This window comes from Leptonychotes weddellii, chromosome 1 (genome assembly GCF_054177405.1).
Source record: "Leptonychotes weddellii isolate Sample4059 chromosome 1, ASM5417740v2, whole genome shotgun sequence".
Lineage (NCBI taxonomy): Eukaryota > Metazoa > Chordata > Mammalia > Carnivora > Phocidae > Leptonychotes > Leptonychotes weddellii.
In genome coordinates, this window is record NC_138369.1 from 189,617,826 (window position 1) to 189,642,367 (window position 24,542).

At 53.2% G+C, this 24,542-nt stretch overlaps 1 protein-coding gene and 1 long non-coding RNA gene across 9 annotated transcripts in view; one reads left to right on the top strand and one right to left on the bottom strand.

Annotated features, from left to right (window-relative positions):
• Nucleotides 1-24,542, top strand: part of SLC37A1 (solute carrier family 37 member 1) — a 63,053-nt gene that overhangs the window by 9,914 nt on the left and 28,597 nt on the right. For 6 of the 7 annotated variants that reach the window (XM_081800441.1, XM_081800455.1, XM_081800449.1 and 3 more), the window contains 8 exons: nt 3,816-3,897; nt 10,608-10,740; nt 11,393-11,471; nt 14,806-14,941; nt 16,297-16,373; nt 17,304-17,470; nt 21,633-21,670; nt 24,261-24,338. In XM_081800441.1, the coding sequence (XP_081656567.1) occupies nt 3,816-3,897; nt 10,608-10,740; nt 11,393-11,471; nt 14,806-14,941; nt 16,297-16,373; nt 17,304-17,470; nt 21,633-21,670; nt 24,261-24,338 (790 nt within the window). Of the gene's footprint in view, nt 1-3,815; nt 3,898-3,937; nt 8,532-10,607; nt 10,741-11,392; nt 11,472-14,805; nt 14,942-16,296; nt 16,374-17,303; nt 17,471-21,632; nt 21,671-24,260; nt 24,339-24,542 lie in introns of those variants that run through there. The other variant, XM_081800462.1, reaches the window with a different exon arrangement.
• LOC145716561 (uncharacterized) lies at nt 18,192-23,765 on the bottom strand. 2 transcript variants are annotated; one of them, XR_014139341.1, is made up of 3 exons: nt 23,228-23,765; nt 19,139-19,193; nt 18,192-19,051 (listed from the first exon to the last, which is right to left on the bottom strand). It is a non-coding gene; the product is annotated as an uncharacterized LOC145716561 (long non-coding RNA). The 2 variants fall into 2 exon arrangements; XR_014139342.1 differs by lacking the exon at nt 23,228-23,765 and adding an exon at nt 21,271-21,910.

Below are 24,542 nucleotides of genomic sequence, written 5' to 3' on the forward strand. Positions count from 1 at the left end.
ACACACAGAGGAGCTCTTTATTTCTGGGCTTATTTGTTCTATTTAATAAATATATTAATGCATTCAATAAAGGTGAACTATTTGTACATAGAATATTCTATTTATGTCTGGTTTGAGACTAGAGAGCATGAACCAAGGCCCATTGAAGTTGAGCCACTCTCTCAAAATCCTTAGCTGGGTGACGATGAAATTCACATTCTCCTGTTGATAATACACCTGTGAAGAGGTGTCCTGTAGCATCCTCGAGGGCTCCAGACTCTTCCCTGAGACTCTGATCTGGGAGGTGCTGGGGCTGACTCAGTCCCAGAACGTTGTTCATGCTCCTTGTGGAGATTGCAGAAGGGAACCCTGTGCCCAGGTGGGGTCAGCTCAGGGTCCCCGCAGAGCTGGAGCCCTGCCTTGTGCCCTTCTGCCACCCATACCTCTGCCGTGGGTGACTGTCCCCTCAGGCGGGCACTCTGTCTGAAAGTCACTGGCCTTCTTAGGCCAGAAACAGGCAGGTTCTTTGGGGCTAAGGGCTGTGCCTCCTGAAACGAGGGGCCGGCCTTGCCTTCCTGGGAGGGGGGGGGGCCCTGCTCTCCTCTCTTGCTACTCTTCCCGATGACCTCTTTTCTTCCCCAAGAAGTACTTTTCTAGAGAGTGGTTCAAACTTTGAGGCTGGAATGAACCTTTCTCTTGCCCAAGTATCTTCTTTTCTCTAGTCTCTGATTCATTTCAGTCTTACTCTTGGGCTGCTTTTCGCATAAACCAAGAAGAGCAGCAGGGCCTTAGGCCAGGCTTTCTTATGTCATCAGTCTTGTTCATAGCGTGTCTGCGTCACTGACTTTCTCGTGGAGGTCAGTGAGATATTTATATTCCTGCCTTGCATGTATCTTTTGAAAAAGTTGCACAGAAGCTAAAGGTAAAAAATAGATAGGACCTTAAATGCCCAGGATACAGGCTTACAAGAAATTTGCAGTTAATTCTCTTACAAACCAGTTAATGGTTTCTTTCTGTTTACTTTGTGAACTCTGTTCACTTCTGTGTCCCAAATTTCTCTTTGATTGTGGTTATTTTTTTTTTAAGAATATTTAAACAGTTTCAGTTGCACAAAGCAAAAGTGGCAAAATTTTTAAATGTAGTATTATGGTGATGTTGAAAATAGGATAAATAATTGATATAGGACTGAGTGAATAATACATAACCTAAGACAATTTAAAGTACAGTTATAATGTATTATTTGTTTGTTTGTTTGTTTATTTATTTTAATCATAATAAGTGCACTCCTCCTTAATCCCCATCACCTAGTTCACCCATCCGCCTGCCTACTTTCCCTCTGGTAACCATCAGTGTGTTCTCTAGAGTTATGAGTCAGTTTCTTGGTTTGTGTCTCTCTCTCTCCTTTTCTCTTTTTTCCCCTTTGCTCATCTGTTTTGTTTCTTAAATTCCACATATGAGTGAGATCATATAGTATTTGTCTTTCTTTGACTTTTTTCACTTAGCATAGTACTCTCTAGATCCGTCCACGTCATTGCAAATGGCAAGATTTCATTCTTTTTTAGGGCTAAGTAATATTCCATTACACACACACGCACCACTTCTTCTTTATCCATTCATCTCTCTGTGGATACTTGGGCTGCTTCCATTATCTTGGCTACTGTAGATAATGCTGCTATAAATGTAGGGATGCATGTATCCCCTTGAATTTGTGTTTTTGTATTTTTTGTGTAAATACCCAGTAGTGCCAATGCTGGGTGGTAGGGTAGTTTTATTTTTAACTTTTTGAGGAACCTTCATACTGTTTTCCAGAGTGGCTGCACCCAGTTTGCATTCCCACCAACAGTGTAGGAAGGTTCCCCTTTCTCCACATCCTCGCCAACATCTATCATTTCCTGACTTATTCGTTTTAAACATTCTGACAGGTATGAGGTGGTATCTCATTGTAGTTTTGATTTGCATTTCCCTGATGATGAGTGATGTTGAGCATCTTCCCGCGTGTCTGTTGGCCATCTGTATGTCTTCTTTGGAGAAATGTCTGTTCATGTCTTCTGCCTATTTTTAAATTGGATTGTTTATTGTTTGGTGTTGAGTTGTATAAGTTCTTCATGTATTTTGGATACTAACCCTTTATCAGGTATGTCATTTGCAAATATCTTCTCCCGTTCAGTAGGTTGTCTTTTAGTTTTATTGACTGTTTCCTTGGCTGTGCAGAAGCTTTTTATCTTGATGAAGTCCCAATAGTTTATTTTTGCTTTTATTTCCCTTGTCTCAGGAGACATATCTAGAAGGATGTTGCTATGGTCGATGTCAGAGAAAGTACTGCATGTGCTCTGTTCAAGGATTTTTATCTCTTCAGACCAATATTTCTCATGAATATAGATGTGAAAGTCCTCAACAAAATATTAGCAAACCAAGTCCAACAATATATCAGAAAAATCATGTATCACAATCAGGTGGGATTTATTCCTGGGATGTAAGGGTGGCTCAATATTCAAAACAATCAACATGATACGTAATATCAATAAGAGAAAATATACAAACCTTATGATCATTTCAGTAGATGCAGAAAAAGCATTTGACAAAGTACAACACCCATTCATAATAAAAACCCTCAACAAAGTAGGTCTAGAGGGAACATACCTCAACATAATAAAGGCCTTATATGAAAAACCCACAGCAAACATCATACTCAATGAGGAAAAACTGAGAGCTTTTCCCCTAAGGTCAGGAACAAGACAAGGATGTCCATTCTTACCACTGTTACTCTACATAGTACTGGAATTCTTAGCCTCAGCAATCGGATAACAAAAAGAAATAAGAGGCATCCAAATTGGTAAGGAAGAAGTAAAGCTCTCTCTATTTGCAGATGACATGATACTCTGTATAGAAAACCTGAAAAGACTCTACCAAAAAAACTGCTAGAACTGATACATGAATTCAGTAAAGTCGCAGGGTACAAAATTAACAGTCAGAAATCTGTTGCATTTCTATACAATAATAATGAAGCAGCAGGAAGTGAAATTAAGGAAACAATCCCATTTACAATTGTACCAAAACCAGTAAAATATCTAGGAATAAACTTAACCAAAGAGGTGAAAGACCTATACTCTGAAAACTATAAAACCCTGGTAAAAGAAATTGAAGATGACACAAAGAAATGGAAAGACATTCCATGCTCATGGATTGGAAGAACAAATATTGTTAAAATGGCCACACTACCCAAAGCAATCTATAGATTCAATGCAGTCCCTATCAAAATACCAACAACGTTTTTCACAGAACTAGAACAAACCTAAAATGTGTGTGGAACCACAAAACCCCCCAAATAGCCAGAGCAGTCTTGAAAAAGAAAAACAAAACTGGAGGTATCACAATCCAAGATTTCAAGACACACTACAAAAGCTGCAGGAATCAGAACAGTATGGTGCAGGCACAAAATAGACACATAGATCAATGGAACAGAATAGAGAACCCAGAAATGGACCCACAGCTCTATGGTCATCTAATCTTCAACAAAGGAGGCAAGAATATGCAACAGGAAAAAGACAGTCTCTTCGACAGATGGTGTTGGGAAAACCGGACAGCCACATGCAAAAGAATGAAACTGGACCGCTTTCTTACACCATACACAAAAATAAACTCAAAATGGATGAAAGACCTAAATGTGAGACCTGACACCATAAAAATCCTGGAAGAGGGCACAAGCAGTAAATTCTCTGGACATCGGCCCTGGCAACATTTTCTGGATATGTCTCCAGAGGCAAGGGAAATGTAACGTATTCTTACTGCATCTTATATTATTTTATGTCATCCCCTACCTCTGTTTTGTGTTTCAGGTACAGAGCCTTCATTTTTATTTTGACATTTTTGCTGTATGCAAGTTTCCACTTATCCCGAAAGCCTATCAGCATAGTTAAGGTAAGAAATCATAAAAAGCACCCCATTTCATATCCTGCCTGTAATTTCTATGAGGAACTGGTAGTTGCTTTAGGAGCCATTTTGGGAGTGGGGGAAGGGGTGGGGGGAGGGCAGTGAGATAAATGGAGAAACAAGATGGTTTAGAAGCAAGTTATTGTGCTTTGATTGTTAGTTTCTCTTTTCTGAAACGAAAATCTTTGACATGCTTTTAGGTTTATCATTTTAGAGGTGATACACTTTCAGTTATATTAATTGACAGCTGCAGAATCCTAAAGCTTAATTATTTATTCTGTGAATTTTCCCTCTGAATATATCCAATCTTAAATTGTTCCCGGAAGTGCCTCTCTTATCATTGTGCTCTGATTCTGAGTCTGGCTGTGGTGGTGGCTCTCTATTATTCTTAGAACCCCGAGCTTCTGTTTGAGTGATGGGTGAGCAGGAAGTTGCTCAGCAGACATTTAACTACACTTGGAGAGAAGAAGATTAAAGTAGACAATCCTACCTAATAGCCAGTTATAACTGGGGAAGAAGCAGGATAATTTTCTTACCCTCATAGGAATGACATCATTTTGCCTATAAACTCTCAACAGGCTTTTGATTCTCGATTGTAGAAGGAACAAAGAAATTGTCCGGTGCCAAAGAGTGCTTACTTATAGCCCAATTGCCTCCTCCCTCGCCTAGGCGTGGGCAGGGACACGGATCCAGCACTGTAATTCTGACCACTGCAGCCACGCTTCCTCCATTCCCACTGAGTGGTTGAGTGCTGGCCTCGGTCTTCCAGCCAATGGGAGAGGCAATGCCAAGCAAGGCCGTTGCTTCTATGGACAGTTTTGTATTCCCCGTTCTCCAGTAATGCCCAGTGGACGTTAAGTAGCATCCATCTATGCAAAGGATCCTACAATTCCTCCTTGACCTTAAGCCTTCCATGCCCTTCATGGAGGAGACTGTTGGAGAGGTCCCAGTGAGCGCCATGGGGCTAAAGGAGGAGTGGTTGGGAACCTGCTGGGGTTTCAGCTTGGGATCAAGCTTGGATGGGAGAGGTGGACGCCTGGAGTAGCAGATGGAGGATGGGCCCTCACCATGAAGCCCCAGCCTGGGGGGCAGAGGCTCTGCTGGGCCACAGGCAGTGTGGGGAAGGCGGGATCTTTGCGGCAGGACAGGACACTTGGATTGGATGCTGTATCTCGAGGGCCTTGTGTAGCCAGGAACGGACGTAGCAGTGCTGTAGGGCACCCTCCCAGCTTTCCTGTTGGGAGCTTGGGGCTTACTGGGGCAGTGTCACGATGAAGCAGGGTCCCGTCGGCTCTTCTGGAAGCATTCTCTCAGTCACAGGGCTTGCTGAAGCCCGTCGTGCGGCACAGTGCACTTGCTCATTTAACGGAGTCCTCACAGCGGCCGGGGACTCAGGCGTGCCGTCCCCTCCTGCAGGGCAGTGCGAGCTCCGGCGAACTGGGCAGGGTCTCTGCTCTCCAGCTCTATGCCACGGGGTCTGCAGGGCATTGAATTACCCGAGTGTATCCGCAGCCCCACAGCCGATCTTCTTCCACACACAGATCTTCAGACTTAGTACCTCAGTTGTGCTTGGACATGGATTGGCCTCACGCGGGGTCTCCTGAGATAGATAAGGATGTCCCACTACACACGCTAACTTAAACTTTGTAACGCCTTCCAAGGCTTTTACATGCTTTTAGCGCATCTTATTTATAAAACTAGAACTAGGGGTGGATCTGGTGACCCAAGGAGTAGTTTGAATTATCTGTAGCCTGTATTTCCTAACATGAGATAAGCAAAACAAAATGAAAATATTTGTGCTTACCTGGAATTGATCAACAGTGGTTGTGAATTATAAAATGGTTCACGTTCTTTAATGACATTTGAAGAGTGGCATGACAAATGTCATTTCAGTGTGGCCAAAAGAAACAAAGGTGGTAGCGATGGACACGGGCCGGGAGCCGGGGGGTGGGGGCGCAGGTGCACCTCCTCCTTTCCATGTGCCCCCACGGGATCAGCGACCCCCGACTGGTCTGAGTGTGAGTGCCCAGCCCTCTCTGCACACACGCAGCCTGGAAGGAGGGAGCTGTGAAGCGCTCAGTGGCAGATGGAAGACAGCTGGGAAAGCTGGTGGGGCACACCCTGACTTTGGGTGGGAAGCTTGCTCTCCGAGAAGGCCAGTGTCCCGGGATGAACGCTGCAACAGAAGGCAGCTCCCATGGAATGTCTCGGCAGTGAACAAACTCATCCAAGAGTTTATGTAGAAAAATGTCCAAGGGAAGTCTGGAAAAGAGCATTTTTAAGCCACTGTAATCAAATTTTTATGGTATGGCATGAGAACAGACCAAGAGGTCAGTGGAAGAGAATGGATGGTGGGAAAAGTGTAGCTTATTTAGCAAATGGCATGAGCACGGCTGGCTATTCGTCTAGAAGAATAAAGTTGAATCCCTATTTTATAAAAATAGATGGATGGATTAAAGATTTAAGTGTGGTGAATAAGTAAAAATCCAAGAACAAAATTATGTCCATCTGAGGGGTGGGTGTGAGGTTGGCAAACCTGAAGGAGGACGGCCAGAGAGGGTGGAGAGGTAGTTCACAGACAGGGAGCCGGAATCTTGCCAAACTGGATGAGGTGAAGGCTGGTGAAAGTAGCACTAGATCGCCTTACACCCACGTCCAAACCACCTGACAGCGCACCAGCCCGGGTCACGGCCAGAGGGCGGCAAGGGCAGCAAGGAGGGGAAGACAGCCGGGTGCCGCTGATGGGAGTGCAGGGCTGCAGGCTCCCGGGGAGCGTTCGGCGAACACCTATATGCACCCTTCAGCCCTGCGACCCTGGCCCGTGAAAATGAAAGCGTCCACACTTAGGAGAATCTCCATAAGTGGCCTTCATTGTAACATTTGCAATTCAAAAAAAAAAGGAAAAAGGAAAAAAAAAACAACCCCGCATATTATGTGACCCTAATCAGCAGGTGGAAGTTTGAGTAAATTATGGTCAGTCCACATTCTGACATGTGCAACCACTTAGAATTAAGAGGGGCTCCTGGCTGGCTCAGTCAGAAGAGGGTGCAGCTCTCGATCCTTGGGGTCGTGAGTTCGAGCCCCACGTTGGGTGTAGAGATTCCTAAAAAAAAAAAAAAAAAAAACTTTAAAAAATAAATCCATAAGTAAATAAATAAGGAAACAATTTAAAAAAATGAATTAGAGCCACACCCGTTGACACAAAGATTTCAGAAAGGGATATGTTGAGTAAGAGGAGTTAAGGAGTCCATAAGTCTGTACAGAAGGATTCCAGTTTTGAAAAATCAGCCATGAGCGGAAAGCTCCCCTCCCTCTCTGCGTACACCTGTCGGTGGGGTGTGTTTGCCTGCTATCCCGTGGCACCTGTGTTCCCTCAGAGCACCTGACCCCGCGCGGGTCCTGCTGTGGGGGCGGCTCGGCCAGCCTGGTCTCAGGCACTCCGGCTGCTCTCACAGAATCCCGTGGCCCCCGTGGCTTCTCGGCAGCGGAGATTTACTGCTCACAGTTCTGGGGGCTGGAAGGCCCAGGTCCGGGTGCCGGCGGGCTGGGGTTCTGGTCGAGTAGTCGCTCCGGTTCCAAGCTTACACAGCTGTCTCCTGCATGTACCTCTGTGTAGGTGCGTGCCTTGGAAGGGTCCTGCTGCTCGCTGGTCCCGTGAGGTTCCCTTTCGCTGCCCACTGGGGGGGTGGGGGCAGGGCTGGAGAGGGATCTGCCGGGGGGGGGGGGGGACAGGCGCAAACACCCAGAGCCACCCCTGCCCGCCGCTCCCCCCAGCCCCGCATTGCTTGTGGCTCCGTGGCTGCTCACTGTGTCCCCCGTCCGCACGCAGTCCTCTCCCACCCCCGCCCCCGCCTTCCAGTCCCCGTGGCCTTTGCTGTGTACTCTGTTGCTGTTCTTCCTCCGTGGGCCACACGGACAGTGGTAGACGACCTCGAGGATCGTGTACTCGGCGCGCCACGCGCCACGTAGTCTTCCGATTGCTCAGCTTTTAATGACGGCCTGCTGCCCCGTGTGATTAGTGCTTGTTGTCTGTTGGAGCACTCTGTAAACACTGCCAAAGGCGACTGCTTTTGTGAAAGTGAAGGACAGGTCCCGAACGCTGCCACGCTGTCATGAGGTACGCGCCCGTTCACCTGCTGAGCGTTTTTCTGATCGGTTCATCTTGGTCTAATTAATCCTTAATTTTACCCCAAACACCAGATTGGGGAGTAAAACTCGCTGAAATATGAAAATATTGCAGCGTGTGGTGACGCAAGCGTCCCCAGGGCGCTGTACCAGAGCAGTATGGAGTCTTTCCTTGCTTCCGTGCAGCTTTCATCGGCCCGGAGCGGTGGAGATTGCGCTTCCAGGGGGAGGGGGCGGGCTGTGAGTGGGGGACCCCTGCCCATGGCCGCCAGTCACCACGGGGAGGAGCGGCCCGCCAGCAGCTTGGCACCGGGGTCCCAGCTCCGAGTCCCCTCACCGCGGGACAAACCAGAACAGAAACGCTTTTCTGCTTGTTTCTGAAACAATCTTTTCTGCTTCTCACAACGGCTGCTCCCTGGGAATCTGACCTGATGGGAGAGGATGTGAAAACCGCGTTTGGAGCAGGGGTCGGCAACCTCCTCCCCACTTGCTTCCATGTAAGGCCCTGCACATGGGGGTCCCTCCCTCTCGGCAGGCAGCAACCCCCGCCCCCCCGCCCCAGCCTGCCTACAGCGTTCTTCGTGGGAGGTGAACGGGGAGGACAGTGAGGCGCAGGGTCTGGCCCAGGGAAAGGCTGACTTCTGCAGGCCAAGGGAAGGAACCAAGTATAGAATCAGGGGAATGGGGGAATGTGAGACTGCCCGCTGCATGCGGGAAGGAGGGGCTCGGCCTCAGTCTCCCAGTTCCCTGCCACATCCTGCTGGGTGAGCCCAGAGCACAGGCAGGGGGAGAGGGGGCTCTGAGTAATCCAAGGAGGACGAGAGGAAAGTTATTTAGCAAAGACTTAACTGAGTTTGTAAAGCGGAGCCTTTAGCTAATTTTTAGGCAATGTTTGAATTCTAGCAGAATGGCCAACGATGATGACAAAGCCACAGGACCACAGAGTGGCCGAGTCCTGTGTGCCATGCCAGGTCTCAGTGGCGTGTGTCCATGCAAAACCAGGAGGTGGCCAGCCCAGGCTGACCTCAGCCTTGGCGAGGGCGGCCGCTTGGAGGTGATCGGCCCCTTTGGTGACTCCCTTCTGAAGAAATGGGTGCCAGCAAAGGAAGGTTGTGGGCAGGACTCTGGCTGCCCCCGACCCGGTGCACCAAGGTGCAGCTCCTTGCCCGCTGCCCTGTGTCCTGACCTGGGGGGGAATGCTCCTCCTGGGGCCAGCTTTCCTGGTGCCCCCCAGACCCCCTGCCTCTCTCAGGTGGCAGCTCAGTAAAGTATGCCCCTTTAGGGCCCCTGCTGCCCCTAAGGGCCACCTCCCTGACCTTGAGGCTGCCTCCTTTCTGCCCTCCCATCTGGAGGATTGCTTCCTCTGGGTCACTTGGAGTGAAAAACCCAGAAAACGCACAGCAGGTGGCAGGGAGCGCCTGGGGAGGGGAGGGTAGACATGGGCTGAATGGCAGACTGGCAGATGCATGGAGGTTCCCCCATAACAAGATGGGCCCCGGCCATCGTGTGGCACTTTTCTGGAAGTGGGGCTCCCTCTTCCTCGGGAGCACCCTGCATCCCCTGTGCCCTGCACACGTCCCCTGTGACCGCTCGTCCAGCCCTTCCTGGCACCTCCAAGCCCCACTGCAACGGCCACCTTTCCTCACGGGGCGTCGCGTCCCGAGCACGGTGCTGACTCGTGGTGTTCAGCATCGCCAATCCCAGGAAGTGTTCTGTGGGTGAGGAGGGGCCGCCCCGTCTGCAGGCGGGCACACTGAGGCAGGGTGGGAGCGGCTTGCTCAGGCCCCCACACCCGTCAGCCAGAGAGCTCCTGAGCCTTACGCTTCCCTTCCACCTGAGCGCCTCTGCCCCTGGCCTGCCTGCTGGCGCCGTGGACAACTTGGTGGGCTGGTGGCCTTCTGCCCCAGCTGTCTTATTGTTTTATTGACGTTATGTTTTGCACACAGTAACATCCACAGATCCTAACTATCTAGCCTGGCAAATATTTACATGCCCGCCTGGGAAATCATCACTTAGGCTCAGGTCTGGCCCCCTTCCAGCTCCAGCTCCAGCTCCAGGATCCGTGTGCCCTGTCTCCCATGGTTACCCTCCCGCAGGTAACCAGATCCCCACCAGTGCCACGGAGGGTTCGGGGCCTGTTCTCCAGTGTCGCAAGTGGAGTCCTGCCGTTTGCACCGCGTCAGGCCTCCTCTGTTGTGGGATTTGTGCTCATGGTCGCGTGGGCCTGCGGCTGGTTCTCGTGTTCCGCGGGGCAGTGTTTGGTCGTACACGTCTGACACGACGGGTCCCTTCTTCCACTGCGGACAGGGGCTGCCAGGACGGCAGCAGGCGCGTCCAGCCGTATGGCTGCTTTGGGGGCCCCGCGTAGGCCTGTGTTGGCTGCGTGTGTTCAGGGCTGGGCCCGACGAGCCTCGGTCCCCGCGGGGACGCCGTGGGTCCTGCAGACAGGCCGCCCCCGTGGGGCCTCAGTCCCCCGTGGCGAGGTTGCCCGCGCGGGCTTTGGGCCGCGAGCCCGCGGAGCCTCCCTGAGTGCGCTTTCTCCCTCTGGCCTCCGACGCCCGCGGGCGTCCTAGGGCGAGCTGCACAGGTTCTGCCCTACCCTGCACGAGGGGCAGGTGGGACTCAGCAGCTGGGGCCAGAAAGCCAGCGGCTCCCCGCACCGCCAGCCAGCACACAACGAGACGGACTGCAGCTGGGCCCCGTTCGGTGAGTTGTCCGCCCGTCCCCCCGCCCCACGGGCGCGCTCGGGTCCGGGGTTCCGGCTCCTCCGCGGCTGGGCGGCGGGCATGGAGGGCACGGGCGCTGCCGGACCCCCGGCCTGGCCCGTCTGAGCCGCAGGAACCACCGTCTCGGGTGTGGCTGCCCCTCGGGGACAGCGGTCTCCCGTCAGCTGGCCCTCCCTCCGCCGCGACTGCGTGTGGGACACCTGCGTGCAGAGCCGCTGCCACCTGGCAGATTCTCATCCTGGGGGATCTGCGGAAGATCCCTTGCATTTCGCCTGTGTCGAAGCTGGAAGAGGATCTGCAGAGCATCAGCCGTGGGGGACGGCAGGGGGACCCCCAGAGGCGTGGGGCGGGGGCCGGCCTGGGGCCAAGTGAGCAGTGGGGATTTCCTCTAATCCAAATGTTTGTTTAGTGAGTATTTGAAAATGTGGCGACTTTCTTTGCCTTTGTCAAGAAGCCGCCAGATGTTCTGCCAGGCCTTCTGCGCTGGAAACGGCCCCATTCTCCGTCCGAGTGCACCGCCCAAGTGTACAGGGCTTGTGTGTGTGTTTTATCGTCCTGCCCCAGAACAGAAACGGTGTTGAGTGAAAAGTAAACAGTACTCACCGTCTCCTGTTGATTTTCATCCCGTGTAGACCAGGACAACTACCAGCAGCTGCTCGGGGCCCTGGATTACTCGTTTCTGTGCGCCTACGCCATTGGCATGTACCTGAGGTAGGTCCAATAGGGTTCTCTGTCCCTTGCTGGTTCTCGTCCCTTTGGTGCAGAACATGTCTGCAGGTTGCTTCCCTTCCCGTCTCTTCTCAGAGGCGGGGGCAAAGTGAAAGCCAGCAGGCACGGGGTGCTCTGTTGGTCAAGGCACCGCAAAGCTGCCCATTTTAGATGTCCCAGGTATTGTGCTGATCAGGGCGGACCGCCCAGGGTTGGCGCTCAGGGCCCTGGGGTTTCAGGTGCACCGTGAACCCTGCCTTGATGTGGTCACCAGGGACAGGGTGCTGGTGGCTCCCGGGGATGCTCTGCAGAGTGCATCCTCTGCTCTGGTCTCTGGGGCTGCCATCTCTTCACACGTCCCAGATCACCAGCGTCAGAGCTGTTTATGCTGGCTGCCCAGCTCGGCCCCACAGAGCGCCTCACCGCCCTCCTTGTGCTTGGGGCATGGACCCCAGAGGCATGCTGCTGGGAATGAATCCCGACTCTAGCGCTGGCTCACACAACTTTGGGCAAGTTACTGCCCCTCTGTGGGCCTCAGTTTCCCCTTTGTGAAATGGGGAGAACGGTAGTTAACTCTTAGGATCATGGTGAGGACTGAATGAGCTAATCCGTGTAGAATGCTCAGAACAGAGCCTGGCCCACGGAGCGTTCCCAGCATCTTTACATGTGGTCATTACCCCATTCTGAATTGACCTAGGAAGGTGGAAATGGTATGTGGGTAATAGGACATGTGATTGGCTGATTAAAAGCTGGCATTGTTCAGTCCAGCCAGGTTTAAAAAAAATGGTAGGGACTAAGGCCCTTAGCTCACGAGGCTTTTGTTCAGAGACTGAAAGATCCTCAAGAGCTTTGAGAATCATGGGGATCCCTGTAAATGGTTAGCTTCCCTGATATCCACCCAGAGTGCGGCATCATCTAGACCTGCCCCCCATCCCCAGCTCAGGGCAGTTGGTGGTTGGTCGGTGCCCAGTCAGGCAGTTTCTGTTGATGCAGTGGATGTCCCTCCGCTTTATTGTTGTTGGCATGGCGCTGCAGAACTTGTCTGAGTGAACGAATGAATGAGGACGGATACGGAAGCCTGCTGCATGTGATGCAAAACAGAACACAGCCCAGCTGAGGCGAAGGCGATGTAAGCATTAGCCTTCGTAGGGCAGGAGTTGCACCCAGGCGGCTGGCCATATTCCATCCTGAGGTCAAATATCTATACTCCAAAGACTGCAGTCTTACCGGACACCAATAACCTATAGTATAAAAAGACCCAAAGGTTGGAATGTGTTTTTCTCAGTTACTAGAAAATGGTATTTACGTGTGGTTCTCACCTGGGAGTGATCAGTGTTCCCCTAGGCAACACTGAGCAGGATCTGGAAGCGTGGTTGGTTGTCACAACAGGAGAAAGGGGTGCTTCCGGCGTCTAGCGGGCAGAGAGCAGGGCTGCTAAGCTTGCTCCAGCACAGGACAGCCCCTCACCACAGAGAATGACCCCGTGCAACATATCAAGAGTGTTGAGGTTAAGAAGGCTTTAAATAGGGTGGTTTTATTGTTGCTTATTGGTAATTTGTCACGCAACCCGCTAATGAGGGTTATTACAAAATTCTGTCTAATGTAGAATCTGGAGCAGACTCGTGATTATAACGAGGGCATGCACTGCTTCTCTGCGTGGCCTTTTAGTGACATCAGGGCACATGGCTGGTGAAATGAACTGTATGTCAGGTAAATCGTCTACAGTGGGCGCCTTCATTAGCATAGGCCCTTCCCAGCAGGTGCGGCATGGCCCTTAGTCCTAGTCCCTGTAGCAGTTGGATGTAATATGGAATGGCGTCCATTCCATTAGGCCTTTTCTTTAAAAACTTTGGAGTAGAGACTAAATTTGGGCCCAATATTGTATAGCAAGACTGAGAAATTTGCCAGCCCTGGCCGATCGCACTAGCTCTGTCCTGTGACATCAGGCAGGTCAGCCGGCCCCTCTGGGACACGTTTTCTCTTCTCTGAAGCCAGCAAGTTGAAATAGATCACTTGTTTAGCTCTAGAATGCTCTTGAGTTTGTTGGTGATCAGTTTCTACCCAACTTAAAATTTGACCTGAATGTTGTTCCTAATTTTAAATTACTTCCTCTGCTTTAGTCATTTGCATGGTGCTAGGTAGATCGTCCCTCTTTGGGGTCTTGAAAAGGAAAAGTTTCCTGATGTATTGGTTCTTGAGATGAAGGGCAGAATTTTGGAGACAGTTCCCTAAGTATTGCTCACAGGCATTACGTTTCTTATTTATTTTACTCCCGGAATGGTTACGTGGAAGGAAAGAAGATCCATAGTTTTCAATCCCTTGTAATTATTCTGGGGTTTGTTCACTTAATACGTGACAATGACAAGTGGCTCTACAGTGGCATTTCTCCCCGGGCCGTCAGGCATCTACTTCCCGTGGCATGAGGTGCTTTATTGAGCAGACAGCCGTGGACCAGGCCCTTCACCCGCTTCAATCTCATTTGAGCACCCAGTCAGCTCTGGGAAGGAATTGTCCCATGAGGCCAGCTCATTATCGAGTGACATTGCTGGGAAAGGAGCACAGCGGCCCTAGCCCCCTGTGTCAGACCTCACGTAAAGAAAATCTGTCTTCAAACTGGTTCACGGTGGTGGCGGGAGGAGGGCAGCTGATGGCAGAGCCCATCCGGCCTGGTGTGTGAGCGCAGGTGACCCACAGCTCCGGGCTGAGAGCCTTCCCGAGGCCGAAAGTGAGCCCTTTTCATGACACATGTCTACGGTCTGAACATCAGCATTTTTAAATACTGTGCACATTTACTGGACGTTGTTTATATAAAAGCAGGATTAACTAGCGGAACAAGTTTTTGCTGTTTTGTTTCGTTTTTAAGATTTTATTTATCCATTCCAGAGAGAGAGCACCGGAGGGGTGGGGGGGTGGGGACCAAGCAGACTCCCTGCTGAGCCCGGAGCCAGATACAGGGCTCGATCTTAGGACCCTGAGATCATAACCTGAGCCAAAACCAAGAGTCAGATGCTTACCCGACCGAGTCCCCAGGCATTCTGAGATTTTGGTGGTTTTAATTGGCAGCCGTCATATGCAAGTCACAGTGTTTGAGGTTTAGGACTTGACAGTGGCTCTTACTAGAAATAAAGTCTTAAAAGACGTTGCCGATGGCCAGTTTCTGGTTAAAACGCTGCGCTGGAGACAGTTGTGATGAAATCTTCCTGAAAACTGTAGTGCATTCGAGTTCTGAAATCTCCGAGAACAGCATGGAAACATCCGGAAAGATCACGGGCCCTCCACATCATAGGTGTGTCTGTCTTCTCATTCTCGTGTTTGCTTCTTTTTCCTCTGTCCTCAGCGGCATCATAGGGGAGCGCCTGCCCATTCGGTATTACCTCACGTTTGGGATGCTAGCCAGCGGCGCTTTTACCGCCCTCTTCGGGTTCGGGTATTTCTACAATATCCACAGTTTTGGATTCTACGTGGTAACTCAGGTAAGGGCTGGGTCCGTGGCTGCGCACGGCCGGGGTGTCCGTGACGAATCAGACTGGACGTTTGTGCCTCGAGTCCCCACCCCTGCCGCGACAGCTTCGAGCTAGGGCCGCTCTGTGTTCTTTCTGCCAGCGGGGTCGGCGCTGGTGTGGGAAGCCCCCTCCTCTTTGCTCCGTCCTTGCAGCCGCTGTGAGGCCTCCTCAGTCCCAGGAGTCGTCTCTTAAAGAACCTCAGTCCCACCCCCATCAGCACCCCAGCAGGGGGACGGAAGCAGGAAGCCTGTGAGCCCTTCCACCTTCGTGTGGAGGACTTAGGGATGTTGTGTCCTGTGATGCCCTTGACCTCACGTTGGAGGGACGCGAGGTGTGGCAGGGGTAGGAGGAACGGAGGGCTCCGGAGTTGCTGGCAGGAGGACGGGGCTGCAGGTGGTCCGCGGGGAGGAAAGGAGAGAGCCTCACGGTGCTCCGAGGGGAGTAGAGGCCAGGGCAGGCCGTGTGGCTCTGCCCGTCCAGCGGGGCCCCGTCCTTGCTGCAGCCTTGCTCCGCCGCTCCCCACGGCCCCGTGGGTAGGTACTGACTGCAGGTGGAAAGTGACTTGCAGTACTGCTGCTCAGCCTCTGAGGCTCTCCACATAGCCTGGGGGGTGCTGTAATATCAAAGCAGCTTGTATGTAATTTGCTTTTTAAAATGTTGCCATAGGACTTGAAAAAGCTTGGGTGTTTTAATTACAACAGTGATTCACACTTTATAGTAAAAGGGGAAATTAGAGGGAAGGAATGAACAGTTTCCCAGAGTCCCAGCGTATTCCTAGAGGGAGGGCAAGCCTGGCTGGCCCCGAGGCCAGACCCACAGCCCCCCTGACTCCCGGAGGGCTGGCTAGCCCTGCGGCGGTGGGAGGGGGCGCTCAGCTGGACCTGGTCTCCCATCTCGTCGTGAACTTGCCCTCAGCACTCCTGAGACTAAAGCAAACCTGCTCACCCTTCCTGAGCCCCTCCTTAGAGCCTAAGCTCAGAGTACTCTCGAAAAGTGGAGAATTGCTTTCCCCGAGCGCGGGGTCCAGCTTCTGCCCCTTTCAGAGGGTCAGGATACAAGGAGTGAAACGTGTGGACTGTGAGTTTCACTGTACGCACTCTTATGATTACACACACACACGCACATGTGTGTAGTTTAAAACACATGTTTGGCTGTTGAGGCTCACATCAAAGAGTGTTTTGCTGCCTTCTTTTTGTGGGAGTCCCCACTGTGTCCCCAAACTTGCAAAAGAAGAGAGAGGAATGAGCTTTGGTGAGCCTGGCCTGAAGGCGGGGTGCACGCACGCTTTCCGGCTGGCAGTGAGCCCTCTATCCCGTCTGTCACAGATCATCAACGGACTGGTGCAGACGACCGGCTGGCCCAGCGTCGTCACCTGCCTCGGCAACTGGTTTGGAAAAGGAAGGTGAGCAAAGGTGGCCCCACTTCCAACAGCATTTACCTTTTCAGATCCTGATGAACACCAGACCACTACCTTCTTTTTAGTTACTCTCTACATTTACTGCAGAAAAAGCCACTTTTACTAGTCCACTCTATGGGGGAAGGTGATTGAAACCTCTGGGACTTGGGGTGCTGAATTCAGGTGGGCCTTCCTCCTGGGAGATGCCCCCTCTGCTGCCCCCACCACGTTGTGGGCGGGTCAAGCCTGTCATTTCACGCAGCTGACCAGCAGCTGGTCACCTGCAAGCCGGGGAGAAACACGGAGCTTAGGGCCCTGCCCCACATCTTCTGAAGCAGAAGCTACATCTTCCCAAGACTCGAAGGCACATGGAAGTGTGGCAAGTCCTGAGTAGGTCACCCAGCGCCCAGCGGCAGAGCCCCACTCAGCCTCTGGTGACGGGACCATAGTCCAGATCCCATTGTGATGTCCGTGTGACACACAGTGTGGCCAGACCCAAGGTTAGAAGTGCCTGAAGCCACTCAGCAAGACAGGGAAAGCAGAACGAGAGCCCAGCTCCGCAAGCCTTGTTTAGGTTCTCCGCTTTGTTCATCTGGTGGGCTCTGTGAGTGGGATATTTCCTCAAATGATTGTGTTTAGATTATGGAGGCACAGATTTAAATCTGGGGCCATCCAAGAAGTTCAGGGAAAGGCTTCTTTTCCTCTCTCTAAGTGTAGACTCACTAAGCTCTGAGAGAGGTGTGCAGTTATTCCTCTGAGGTAAGATAAGAACACTGTTCTCTCATGCACGTCTCCAGCCCGCTACCTCCCGGGAGTGGCGTCCACACTCCCACTGATTTCCGTGGTACCTCTCACGTCCTGGGGTCTGTCCCACACCTGCTGGCCCACTGAAGCTCCTCAACGTCATTTGCCGTCTTGTGTTCTGTTGTGTTGCAGGCGAGGTTTGATTATGGGAGTCTGGAATTCCCACACGTCTGTGGGCAACATTCTGGGCTCCTTGATTGCTGGCTACTGGGTGTCCACGTGCTGGGGCCTGTCCTTCATCGTTCCTGGGGTCATCGTGGCAGCCATGGGGATAGTGTGCTTTCTCTTTCTCATCGAGCGTAAGTACACTTGGCCTTGGAGGGGACGCCTTGGGAGGGCCAGCTGTTACGGGAAAGGGCTGTGTCAGTCCAGCGCAGGCCCGTGGTGGCCCTGGTTCTCCGCCTGGCCAGGTAGACTTCCCTCTTCGGTGTAGACTTCTCCTGTGAGCGGTCTCTTCAGCTCTTGGAGGATTTTCTGTTGTCTCCTGATTTCTGGAGTAATGGATGTGGAAATTCCTCGCACCCTGCCCGCTCCCCCCCCACCCCTGCAGCATCGGGCGTGCGTGGTTCGCCTTGTGCTGGGAGTGTCATATCTACCTGAGACCCGCCACATCACTCACCTCTGTGGCTGCACCTGTTCACCCGTCTTGCTGCCACAAACGGGTCTCTCACCAGCTTACTTGCCTTCTGATAAGATCTATCTGAGACAATATTATGAAATCACTGCATGACTTAAGACCATATATCCTAATCAGGTGAAGAGGGTTCTACCAGAAAATCAAATTCTTTGTTCCCGTCTAGACTCAGTACCAAACTTCTGATTTAATTGGGTTTGAAATTAATTTTCGAAACAGAGATCTGGCAGGACAAGGATTCCTTGCAATTAGTCCAGTGTTAGAAAAGCCAGCGTCGCTTTAGCTGTTGTGGGGCAGGGCGTCTGATCCCCCAAGCTCTTCTTTTTTTTTTTTTTTTTTTAAAGATTTTATTTATTTATTTTTGAGAGAGCGCGAGAGGGGGGAGGGTCAGAGGGAGAAGCAGACTCCCTGCCAAGCAGGGAGCCTGATGTGGGACTCAATCCCGGGACTCGAGGATCATGACCTGAGCTGAGGGCAGTCGCTTAACCAACTGAGCCACCCAGGCGCCCTCCCCCAAGCTCTTCTGAGGAGCTGTATTGGGCATTTGCCTCTTCGACTTGGCTTAAAGCAAAATAAAACCATACGGTAGCCGACAGCTGCCTGCCGTTAACTTCAGGCCGGGAAGCTCAGGAGCTCCGCTACGCCATCCGGGCTGGGTGTCAAGTGCAGCTTCAGCTTTGCATCCCGAGCTGCCGGCTTCGTCCAGGACGTTAAGGCGTGTTTTACTCAGCTTCTGCTCTCCCTTTTCTCATGGCTAACGCTAACCTTTCCATTGTAAAGGAACTATTGTCTAACCACACAGGTGTGAGGCTCCGGGCCGGCCTCTGTCGGTGAGGACAGGGACCATGGTCCGCTGAGGCCTCAGGCGGATGGCCGCTGCAAGCAGGGAGGGGCGGCCACTGTGCCCTGGGGGGGCGAGCGTCTCCCCGCGGCCGCAGCAGGTGAACTGTGAGACAGGTGGGGGTATTTGAGCCCGCTTACCAACATCACCAGCCTGTGGCATTTAACTGTGGAGTGAGTGTCAGAGTTCTGGGAAAGGTCCCCTGTGTCACCTGTTCTCCAGGCTGGCTCTCTAGCCCGTGGAGCTCTGTCACGGGGCGCTCCAGCCTGTTCCTTACGCATTAGTCACCCGGAGAACAGTGCGTGTCCTCTTGGCTCGTGCACAGGGGCCCCCGGGTGTGTCCGGCCCGAGGTCTAGAGTCCACGGTCCCTTTTCTTCTCTTCCTCAACCGATGAAGGGTTGGTTCTGGGGGAAAGAGGAAACGCGATGAGGAATGGGGTGTGTGGCAGGAGATGTGAGTTTGCCGGCCGGCCCGGATCTTAGCACTCGTACCTGTTCAGCCCGGTTCTCCCGGGTGGGGCCTCGTCCTCTGCTCAGGGCAGGGCTCCTAAGAACAAGGAAGCTGTGGTTTGTCTTTTGTAATAAAATGAGAGCCTCCTTCCCACCAAGCCTCCTCCTGTGGCTTCCGAGGGTGTGGGACAGGGCGGAGGGGGTCCCCACGGGGCTCTCCTGGAGCCGCCGTCCCCCCACTTGTTGGGGCCTCCCGCTCCATCCAGGGGTTGCCTGTGGCCCCGTCCTGTTCCTGCAGTGCCCCTGGAGCGCTGCTTCTCTCCGCCCTGGCCTGCTGGAGGACAGAAGCACAAGCCCTCAGCTTCCCCAGGCCCACTAAGCCTCGAGGCCAGGGGACCGTGCCTGCGAGGCCGTCCCAGGAGGCTTGCTGCTACTGGCACGGGGGGTGGGGGCTCGTGGACACCTGGCCCTGGCATTTCTCTGCCTTCCCACCAGATGTCCTCCTTCTGGGCCCCATCTTCACTGTGAGCTCCCACTGGTGTTGGCATCTACCCTCTTGTATTAAAATCCGAGGTTTACTTTGTTACTTGCACTGGAGTTAAGACATCTTTCAGACTCTCCTAGTAATCTGTGAACATGTGCCCTGTGGCCCTTCTTCCCCATCATCAGGAGAACATTCTCAGGGGAGAGGCGGCCACCGTGTAGCAGGTGCTCCCTGTGTCCCAGGCACGATGCCAGGCTCAGTGCAGATATTATTTCACGGATTTCCAGGGGAAGGTCTTGAGGCTCAGGGGCCGTAGGTGACCTGCCCAAGGTCACACAGTAAGTGGTGAAGTTGGGGTGTAACCAGGTGCCTGCTCACCCATTCAGACGTTCCCATACTTTGGCCATGGACCCTTAGGTCCTTAGGATGTGTTCTTATGGATTCAATTAAAAAAATGTTTTTTCACTTAGATGATAATTTAAAAAAACAAACTTTGTATATGATAAACACTGCCTTTTCTCATAGAGACAATATGCGTTTGAAAGACATTTTCTTGCAGTGGAGAGTGTAGGTTCTTCTGAAGTCTGTTTTTCAAACCTGGGTTCCTTAGAACCCAGGGGGTTGAACGTTATTCTCTGGGACAGTGGGAACTCTTTACTTAAAAAGCATCTGAGAAATACCACATTTCCGTGTCTTCTCAGCTGCCATCATTCCACTATGTGAGCCTCTCCCTGCCGACTAAATGCACGACTGGCCACTGCTCGTGGGACATGCGCTGGCCCTAACCGCAGCCCCTCTTCACTCCCTCGCTGTGCGTCCGCAGCCCCCACTCCTCCTCGCCTGCCCTCCCACCCTCCTTTCCCTGCAGGCCTGAGCATCTGTGCGAGAAGAGGTGGATGCACCGCGGTGTTCCAGACCCTTCTCTTTCCTGCCCCTGATGAGGCCCCCCAGCAGGAGCCGTGAGGAGGTCAACGGGGCTCGCGGCCCCCATCGCTCTGGCGTGCAGACCAGACTGTACCTCTCAGCAGGGGGACCTCCTCACCGCAGTACAGCCCCTGACCCCCACATAGGCCTGTCTGCTCAGATGTGGCTTATCTGGGGGAGTGCCCTTACCCCACCATGCACCCCCCATCTCCCTGCAGCCGCGGTTGGGACGGGCGGCCCTGCACACGGCTCCCCTCTGCTCCGTGGTGACTTTGCTCTGGATGCAGCGCCACGAGCTGGCCTCATGATAGGCATTTCTGTAGCCTTCTGACTTCCCCTCATGCTGGGCCCCCGGGCCCCCGCGCAGCAGTGTGTGAGCAGAGAGAACCCCCCGGCTCCTCCTCCTCACTTGGGCCGCAGCCAGGCTCCAGCCGGGCTCCAGCCGGGCTGTTGGTGTGCCCGCGAAGCTCTTCTACCCAAAGTTACAAAAAGACCCGGATTCGGGGGGCGGGGGGCGGGGCAGAGCTGTTTGAGGCCGCCACCTGGATTCTGAAGAAGGGGGTCTGCTCCCCCTGGCTCCTCGTGGCCGTAGGTCTGGCTGTCGGTTCTGTGACTTCGCACGTGTCCTTCCTTCTTTGCGTTTAGATAAAAAGGCCTCTTGTTCTTTATCAAGAGTAGATGTTTTGTCCCCACTAATTTGTATTTGTAATTAATTCCGTAATGTGGAACAACCCACCACAAATGTTACGGGTCACCCGCTACTCACGTCTTCACGGTTCCTCCTGATCCTTGCCCATCAGTGTGTCTTCCACGGCTCGTCACCGTAGTATGCACACGCTCTGCTCATCTGCACTTGTCCCGTGTGAAGTCTTTCCCGAGGTGCAGAGCCGTTTTCACACGTGCGACGGCTTGCCTTTGCCGGGGCTCCCCCCTCCACCTGCGTGTGTCACGGGGCCTGACGGACAGGGGTGTGGGGCGCGCGTGGCGGGGTGCGGCCGTGCCCGTTGTCGTCGTCTTCAGCTCTTGCTCGTTGGTCAAGTATCAGGTGGTGTCTTGTTCTGGTGTGATTTCGTGGGTGGTGGAAATGCCCAGCCCTGGGTTCACCGCTGTTCCCGTTTGGTGTTTCAGATCCGAAGGACATTGCCTGCTCCTCCTCCCTGGCGGCGGTAAGGACCCCCCCTCCCCTCCTTTTTTTTTCTTTTTTAAAGATTTTATTTATTTATTTGAGACAGAGAGAGTGAGAGAGACAGAGAGCACATGAGAGGGGGGAGGGTCAGAGGGAGAAGCAGGCTCCCTGCCGAGCAGGGAGCCCGATGCGGGACTCGATCCCGGGACTCCAGGATCATGACCTGAGCCGAAGGCAGTCGCTTAACCGACTGAGCCACCCAGGCGCCCCCCTCCTTTTTTTTTTTTTAAAGATTTTATTTATTTGAGAGAGAGCGAGAAAGAGCGCACAAGCAGGGGGAGCAGCAGAGGCAGAGGGAGAAGCAGGCTCCCCGCTGAGTAGGGGGCCCGATGCGGGGCTCGATCCCAGGACCCTGGGATCCTGACCTGAGCCACCCAGCCCCCCGCCACCTGTGTCTCCTAGGACGGTGTGCCGTCGGCCAGGTGTCTGACGACTGTCATCAGCCTGGTCCAGTCTGTGCAGTGTCAGTGGGTAACAAGTGTGGGCCTAGGTCCCGCCCTCAAAATAGGGGCAGTGCTAGAGAAGGGTCAGTCGTCACCACAGCGGCGGAAACCCAGACAAGGAGCGTGGTGCGTCCTGGGCAGCTGTCCCCGCAGAGGCTGACATGAGGCCGGGTCTGCCCCATCCTGGCCACAAGGATCTTGCTCCTGCCGTCCCCCTTCCCCCTGCGTCGTTCTCCCTCTTCCCTGCATTGCTCCCGCAGGTGGTGTCCCCGCCTTGGACGAAGTCTCTGTGGCCTGGTTCCCCGCTTACCTTAGAGCGGACCCCGCGAGTCAGCCCCTCCCTCACTCCGGCTGCGTGGCTCCTCTCCCTCCCTCAGGCCTGCACCATCCCGTTGAAACAGCCCGGCCCGGTCCCAATAGCAGCGTCTGGCCACGTGTGCTCAGCCTCTGGCCCCACCCCACGGCCTGCTGCCGGGCGTTTACACGCGTTTTCCCTCCCCCGGGGGGACACTGTTTCTCGGGCTTCCAGACGCCATGCTGTCCCGGTTCTCACACCCCCGTCGTGCCCACACAGAGCGCTTTGCCGGCCCCGTGCCTCTGCCGGACCCCCGATGCGCGAGCACCTGTCTGCGCCCTCCCCGCCGGAGATCCACACAGGCCCTGGCCATCCGCGCCTCCCTGTGCGCCAGGGCCTCCCGCTGAGCTCCGCGGTCACACATGCCGCCGGCCCCCTGCCATCCCTGCCGGGGGCTCTGGGGGGCTCAGATGTGCCACAGCGAGGGTCATCTCTCCGCCCCATAAACTTGCTGGGCCTCACATTCCCTGTCTCAGTCGGGAACCCCTGTCCTCGCCACGGGCAGGCCAAATCCACAGGAGTCCTCCTAGACATGTGGGATGTCCCCTCCACCACTGTGGCCCATGGCACCGACGTCTCTCCTCTGAGGCTCCTCAAGCAATTCCCCTCTGCTCCTCCAAAACCCATGCTTCACACTTCACCTGGGAAGATTTTCTCGAAGTAGGAGTCAGAGCAGGTCCTTGACTTGACTGATAGCCTCCCGCAGCTCCCCGTTTTCCGTGGCATAAATCCCGCTTACCTCTCACCGCCAGTCACTCAAGGTGGCAACCCCAGGGCAGGGTCTCCTCTTGCTCTCTGCCAGGGCCGCGGCTGCCATGTGCAAGGGCCCTGGGGCCAGAGCATCCTGCTGCCGTCCATTGGCAATATGTGGAGATTTTGAGCACGGTTAGTTAGAAAAGAAGAGTTCTGGTACATTCTTAAGCAAAAATAAGCCAAAACTCAATTTTGAAAATCACTTCCTTCAGGAAGGCTAAAGGCCACGTTAAAAAAAAAACCTATAGTTGATATTTTATAACATTTTTTAAAAAAAGCCCTTTTCCTGCCATGAGCATGAATTTCAGTCTCAGAGTTTACAGGGATCAGTGTTTAGTTGTGCAGTGAATTAACCCTTAGAGCTGGCCCAGCAGCTCCACTCCGAGGTGCCCAGCCGAGGGAGGGGACACACGCGTCCCCTCTGGGCACACACCCTGCCTTCTGAACGGTCTCCTGACCTAGGAGGGGCCTCGGTTCCTCACTTGTCAGAGAAGAACATTGCCCAATATTGTTTCTACAGGCCTTTCCTTTCGAGGTTGTTTAAAAATGTCAGAGCATGAAGGAAGTGAAGTTGCCACAATCAGCAGCTTTTTATGTCCCCGCACCTCAGTCTTGGATCATTCTTCCCGAAAGGATCTTCTTCTCACCTGCTTTTATCTGAGGGTCTAGAGCCCCCAGTTAGCCCTTTGTTTTATTTTATTTGTTTATTAGAGAGAGAGAGAGAGAGAGCGTGAGCAGGGGGAGGGCCAGAGGAAGAGGGAGGGAGAATCTCCAGCAGACTCCCCAGCGCGGAGCCCAGCACAGGACTCGACCCCATGCCCCCCAGATCCTGACCTGAGCCGAAATCAAGAGTTGGTCGCTCAGCCGACTGAGCCTGTGTTTTATTTGAATCATGGGTCTTACTGGCGCTTGGGAGGTGTTTGTGGGGATCGCGCCAAGCGCCCTTGCCACCCTGCAGCTAGAGGTGGTGGCTGGCTGTCGGTTCGGTAATTGCTCACCGTGCTTTCCTCTCCCCGAAGCTGAAGGGCTGTGAGAACGGCACACACAGATTCCGACTGCAGAAGCAGGTCTTCACGGACAACAAGAACAAGCCTCTGGTGAGTTGGACCAGCCTCTGCTGCTCGGCAGAGATCAGAGCCCAGACTCGGTGACAAACTTGGGTCTCGTATTTCTTCCATAAGACCCGTGTGTGCCTTGTGCGGTTTTTTTAGGTAGCAGGCCGAACCTTAAGTTTGTAATCAACCTGAAAGCGATGCACTCATTCCACGACTGTTGGCAGCATTCGGTGTCCCAGACACGCT